The following is a 6,979-nucleotide window of genomic DNA, read 5'->3' on the forward strand; positions in this document are numbered from 1 at the left end:
TATATATATATTAAACATATATTAAACAGCATTCACTTATTATTTCCATTGACGATGGTATACTTGTCATTTCTTTTGTGAAAGGTCTCAAGAGCGGATAGTAATTTTATTGGTAAGCTTAGGAAAAAAAATTCCTATCTGTTCCCTTCTTTATTAATTGTGTTGTATTTCTTATTCCCTTTTTGTGTTTAGTTTCTTGTGTTTAAAAAATGGCATTCAGAGTTCGAGTAAATTGCTATGTGTGCGATAGAGTCTATCAACCAGGACATGGCTCGAATTGATGGGAATAATAATCCTGATAGGCAAAACATTGCAATTTTTAGACGCCTTCAACTTCGAAGACCACCGCTTGAAGTCGCCGATGAGAGTAGGTTATGTCTCAATTGCAATCAATCGATTCACAATGAGATAGAGGAGCTCCAACGTGATCCAGGCTGTTTAAGACTGAATGTTCTGACACAAACAGGCAGGCAAACGTGCATGTTCTGTAATGCTGATGTTAATACTCCAAGGCTTTCAATTGAATGTAGAGTTAACGCTTTTATTGTCAAGGACATTTTCATTCCAGAAGAAACAAGAGCATGCTTAAATCATTTGGATGAACATGGTTTCATCTTAGGCCCCTTGCTTCCTGGACTACAAGCGATTAATAGACCGTATAGGAATCCGGGACAGCAGTTACTTCTGTTTTTGCAGCAACTTCGTAACGAAGCAAATGTTTATGCGGCCGCGGCGTTTAATAATGAGGATAGTTTCACTGATGAAGAGTTTGAAGCTATTGCTCCTGTAACAAAGGAACAATTTAGAAAATTGTATGCATTTTGTGATCCTATTCCGCAGGTACATGGGCATGGTGCCAGATACGTGAGGAAAAAAGATCTGCTGACTTTCCTTTGCAAAATGCGTCAAGGTCTTTCTGATGAATTTCTGAAAGTGATTTTTCATAATTCGAGCCGGCAAGATACAAGCATGGCCATTTCTACTGTAAGAGAGTCTTTAATGCAGCGATTTGTGCCTGGTAACATTGGATTTAATGCGATAAGAAGAGAGGAATTCATTGAAAGACACGTGACAACATCCGCCAATGAACTTTATAATCCACAACTGGAAATTCCCAGAGGTATTGCTATCATCGATGCAACTTATGCTTACATGCAGAAGAGCAGTAACTTTCGCGTACTTCGACAGTCATTCTGCAAACATAAAGGACGGCACTTGGTAAAACCTGCTCTCATTGTTGCTCCAGACGGATACATACTTGAAATACAAGGGTCATATTTTTCTGACTCGCGAAACAATGACGCACAAATGCTCATTAACGAATTTGAAAGAGATGTGGAAGTTATGAGAGAATTTTTTGACATTGGTGATATTTTTATAGAGGACCGTGGATATAGAGATGCCCAACCACTTTTAGAACGCTTAGGAATTGTATATTGGTATTAGCTCGGCTAATAACGAAATCTAGATGGGTAGTGGAATCCAGAAATGGCCACATAAAGTCCATTTTCAAGTTTCGAGAAAAACATTCTGATGGCTCAAGTACACAATCTAAGGGACTTCTTTCGCATTGCTGGTGCCATAATTAATCGATACCATCCTGTTATCGAGATACAAGGCACCACAGCAGAGCTTGCAAGAGAATATATAGCGAGAGCTCGTGAGCCAAATATTGTGCAAACGAGCGTAGAAGTGGACAATATGCGCTACGGAAATGCAAATTGGAATCGCCTACATGAACTTCAAGTACCACAATTTCCTCGCCTTACATTGGAACAAATACGCGACATAACAATTGGCATGTATCAAGTAGAACTTGCCCCATCTTACGTTCAAGACAAGCTGCAACGAGAAGAAGATGAGGAGTTTCAACTAGATACGCGACTTAATGAACCTGGTTTGATCAGAGTACGAGTATTTTCTCGTTTCCGAAATGCGACAAGGTACCAGCTGTGGATAGCGTTCAATGAGATCGATGACATAGGACCAGACAATAACGAAACACTTCTCGGTTATTACTGCACATGTGAGTCAGGGGCCAGAACTCTTGGCACTTGCGCACATATTGCAAGCATTTTATTGTTCCTGGGTTATGCACGTCACCAACAACACGTAAAGTATCCTTAAACTTCCTTGCTACAAAGGATTCTACACGCTGCTAATAGAGGTGAACAAGCGAACTCGAATCAAGAGCCAGAAATAGTTTAATATTTCGCAAAAGCTACTGGGATTGGTTCTATTCGCTGATCATGGGTGCTTAGCGTTCGGCCCTCTTGCGAAGGGTACACTGTTATTAACGGAATGTGCGCACTAGTTACTAATCTTACTTTGGGTACCATTTCTGCCTTTAAAGTAGTGATTAATTAGTCAGACCACGATCTGAACCGTGATTTCTATGTTGACATCGCTTTTGTAACTAAATCTATTGTAATTCGTTCTATTCACTTATCATGAGCGCTTAGCGTTCGGAACTCTTGAAAACAGTACAATGTAATTATCGGAATGTACGCACTACTTACTAATGTTACTTTGGGTACCATTTCTGCCTTTAAAAAAGTAATGAATTAGTCAAGTTAAAATCTTGGGCGCTTAGCGTTTGATCGGTTTGAGAAGCACGCTATATAAGTCAACGGTGTAGGAAAAAATATGACAGACCACGATCTGAACCGTGACTTCTGTGTTAACATCGCTTTTGTAACGGAATCTGTTGTAATTCGTTTTATTCACTGATCTTGAGCGCTTAGCGCCGCATAGCGCTAAAACTGTCCAGTTTTTGGATTTCTTTTAAGGATATATCATCCGGCACTTGTAACCTTAAAAATTACAAAGTTTCAGCTAAATACACCGAAAGCCATTTTCCCATACATTTAGTGTGGGGTCCTTTGACATGTGTGTGTTTCGAGGTTATGTTTGTTGCAATTCTCTTCCATAAGTGAGCTGAAGTATGCAACAACTCGACAAGCGCTCGAAACCGCATAAAAGAATTGTCCAACCCGAAAAATCTATCAATAAAAAAAGTGGTCAAAACGTAAAATAAAATATACATTCGTATTCAGCTTGACGTGACAGACAAATTTTTCTTATAAAACTTTTTTATACGATAATTATTACTTAAGATAAACAATAAATACTTAGAAAATGTTCCGATCAAAAATCGATGTTTTGTAAAACACATCTCGCAATTTTTCGGCCGTTTGTTGATAAAAATGCTTGTAATTTAGATAGTGTATTCTCAATATATACGCGATGATTATAAACAACGCACTTTCTTCAAAACGCGAATAGTTTTGTTTTTATTTAATAGCAAATTGATTCCGAACGAAAACCACGTTTTGCCAACTTCGACCAGTGGGACAGTCATCGAAAAAATAGTAGTTGAAATAACTTGCCGCGAGTAAGTTGTTCACTAGACTTTGAGAAAGTTTTTCTGAAAATTTAAAAAGAATTGGTCAAAAATTGTAGAAATAGCAGCGAGTTGAAATCAAAACACGCTGCCGCTGGAGCATTTTGTTGCTCTTTGCTGCTGCTGGCAAGTTGCTTGGGAACAAAGGCAGATGCGAAGCACTGCAGCGGCAGCGTGTATTGACTTCAACTCGCTGCCATTTCCACAATTTTCGACCGACTTTCTTTAAATTTTCAGAAAAACTTTTTTAAAGTCTAGTGAACAACTTTCTCGCGATAAGTTACTTCAACTAACCTTTTTTCGATGACCGTCCCACTGGTCGAAGTTGCCAAAACGTGGTTTTCGTTTGGAATCAATTTGCTATTAAATAAAAACAAACATATTCGGGTTGTAAACAAAGTGCGTTGTTTATAGTCATCGCTTATATATTGAGAATACACTATACAAATTTCAAGCATTTTTATCAACAAACGGCCGAATAATCGTGAGTTGTGTTATTCAAAACATCGATTTTTGATCGGAAAAATTTGTCGGCCGCGTCACGCTGACTACGAATGTATATTTTATTTTACGTTTGGACCACTTTTTTTTAATCGATAGATTTTCCCGGAGGGACAATAATTCTACGCGGTTTCGAGCGCTTGTCGAGTTGTTGCATCCGTCATCTCAAATATTCTTGACTTCTACCAACAGCATCGGTACGACAGAGTACGATTATCGGAATGACAGAGAGTCCGAGGACGTCCGTTATGATATTTTACAGCATCTCTGAATTCAGGTTTAAAAATTTGTCATTTTTGTGGAAAAAAGCCGGGGGAACTGTACCCGATTGACCACACGACAAAGTATCACATGCCCTTAACGTCTTATTAGACTACTTTGAATAAGTTTTTTGGAGCTCTGGAAGTGTAAATTTGAGAAAGAAGGAAAGAAGGAAAGCTAGATATGAGCCGAATATAAAACGATATGTGACAGTGCATAATATTTACCCAGTGCGCACTGAAGTATACACCCTTGAAATAGTGTCGAAGCTCCTCGTAGAGCATGGGCTCATTGCTGTCGCGAGCGCCACAGGGCAAAAGAGGGCCGTCTACGAGGGTGGCTTTAGGATGAGGTGGTTTCCAAGGGAAGTTAACTCCGCTGGGGTCTGCAAGGGTTCGTTCCACACCCCCTCTGGTCACGACGGAGCCATTGCCACCCTCGAGCAGAATCAGAGTCGGCATCCCCGCTTTTATACGGTACCTCCTCGTCAGTCGTGTCTGCAAAAAGTTACAAAAAATATCCTGCTTTCAAATATCTTTGAGAGAATGAACTGACTTAATTATCTAATCACATCCTTTCTCTAAATTATGAATTTTATGCACTTCAATTTTAAGATATATTAATGTTAGTGCCTAATATCTAAGGTATCTGTCTCAAACTTTAATATCTACCAGCTATGGGGCTATACATATATCCATTTCGTTACCGTTAAGAATTGGGCTAACTTCATTTTGAATAACATTTAGTAAATACGTAGAAGTGTTAAAATAAATAAAAATCTTTTCAAATTTCTTGATTTGAAAGTTTTAGGAGCCTAAGTTACATTACAAACTGTAATACAATATGCTGGAGTTTGGAATTTGGAGCAAATTTTTCGAAAAATAATAAGTTATTTATTCTTCCTGAAAACTCACCTGAATGAAGTAAGCCTAATTTTTAACGGTAACGACAAGATAGCCTATTCTTCGTAGAAACCATCCAAATTAATATTAATCAATATTGTTGCGTAAAATTTTTAATAAATCAACCTTATAGGAAATCCATGTATCCAAAATTACAGTAGATAACGTTAAAGTTAAGTAATAATTACGTAAAAAAATAATATCCAGAAAAACGATGTTTTCTTACACTTTTTGAACTTACTGCTACCCGCAAAATCCGGGGATTTCTAAGGTTTCCAAATCTTAGAAAAAAGAGTTTTCATAAATTTGAACTTTTTAAATTTTAATGAAATTCCATAGAACTTTAAACATGTCAAGGCATTTTAAGGAATATCTTCAGATTGTCTGTAACTTCTTAGGATTTGAATGGATTTTGAGGATTTTAGGGTATTTTAAAAAATGGCAAAGAATTTTCAAGGATTTTAAGGAATTTTATTTTATTTGAAGAAATTTGTATCTACTATAGTTTTAAAGAATGTCCTCAAATTTAAGAAGATTTTAAATGACTTTACTGAAACTATAATGCTTCAGGATATTTGGACAGAGTTGAAGGGATTTTTTAAAAGGTTTTGACGATTTTTATAAGTTACCGAGGATTTTAGTATAATATTTTCATGAAATATCAAAGAATTTATTCATAAGAATCAGGGAATTAAAAACTTTTCAAATATTCGAAGAGAATTTCAATTATTTTAATTTACTTCCAAAGAATAGAAAAATGACAAAAGATTTTAGGGTATTTAAAAGCAATATTCATAAATAAATACCATTTTTTAGATTTTTGAACTATTTTCTAAATCCACCCTTATAGGTTTGGTGATCTTTTCTCTAAATTTAACAATTAGTTTAAACAGCTAGTAAAAATATTTTAAAAACTTTAGTAAAGGTTTACAACCTCCTAAAAAAAGTAAAATATATACATATACTATAAACTTATGTGATTTGAAAAAATGTTATAATCTCGTTTTATATTACATTTTATTAGCATTTATAATATCAGTCATTCTTAAAAAAGTTTAGGCTATTTCAAGTCACTTTCAGCTAGTCGAATATCTAGAAAAATGCGTAAAGAATATTAAGTAATTGGAGATATGTACTAGTGATTTCAAAAAATAGTACAAAATAAGGGTTTTTTAAAGATTTTTATACCTTTAAATTGTTGATGCATGTTCCATATTGTTTTGATTTCCTTTCTTTTTATTTTCATTACTTATAATTATCTGGTAATTCGGTCTTCTGAAGTAATAAGGAACTAAAATGTATTCAACAACTTGAAAACATTTGAAAAAATTATGTAACATAGGCAGGGGGGGAGGTCCAAACTATTTTTTTACTACTTGTTACAGTCACTAGTGCATGGGCACCAAATTGGCAAAAAATGTGTTCCATATTTTATGGATGGCCCTTATCAGCTAATACGGTTTATTAGTTGACATTATTCATATTACTATAATGGTAATCATAGAGATTGTATTTTCGATAAAAAAGTGATTGAGTGTAAAAATTGAACTTCTAAAATTCAATCTGTGAATTTTTTAAATATGAAAAATTAGGGAAAGTCTCTTCCCATACTTCCAGGTCCGGGTTCCGAAATCAATGTTCCGAACTCGTCGGTAAACTTTCGAGGCAAAGTTCAAAGTCTCGAAGTACTTCTCACTCTACTTGGCTCCCAAGGGGCAGTAAAATCTCTTCGAAACCTAAAAGCAAAGCGAATTACCGCAAAGTCCACTTCCATTCAGTGCATCTTTAAAAGTCTGCCAATGTTCAAAAGATTGAAGATTCATCTTTGCTTACTTGATATGGCTGTGCAATATGGATTTTTCCCAAAGTAAAAATGTATAAAGTGTTGAAGAATTACTGTACAAACTTTCAC

General features: G+C 35.7%; 1 protein-coding gene across 2 annotated transcripts in view; it reads right to left on the reverse strand.

Moving 5' to 3' along the window:
- The window catches only part of LOC117179361 (nucleoredoxin-like), a 99,760-nt gene that overhangs the window by 48,339 nt on the left and 44,442 nt on the right, over positions 1-6,979 (reverse strand). The window contains exon 2 of one of the 2 annotated variants that reach the window (XM_033371062.1): positions 4,393-4,662. The exons of the other annotated variant lie outside the window; for it this stretch is intronic. Within the exon in view, the coding sequence (XP_033226953.1) occupies positions 4,393-4,662 (270 nt within the window). The remainder of the gene's footprint in view (positions 1-4,392; positions 4,663-6,979) is intronic. 2 annotated transcript variants of the gene reach the window in all.

Source organism: Belonocnema kinseyi, chromosome 9, assembly GCF_010883055.1.
Source record: "Belonocnema kinseyi isolate 2016_QV_RU_SX_M_011 chromosome 9, B_treatae_v1, whole genome shotgun sequence".
NCBI lineage: Eukaryota > Metazoa > Arthropoda > Insecta > Hymenoptera > Cynipidae > Belonocnema > Belonocnema kinseyi.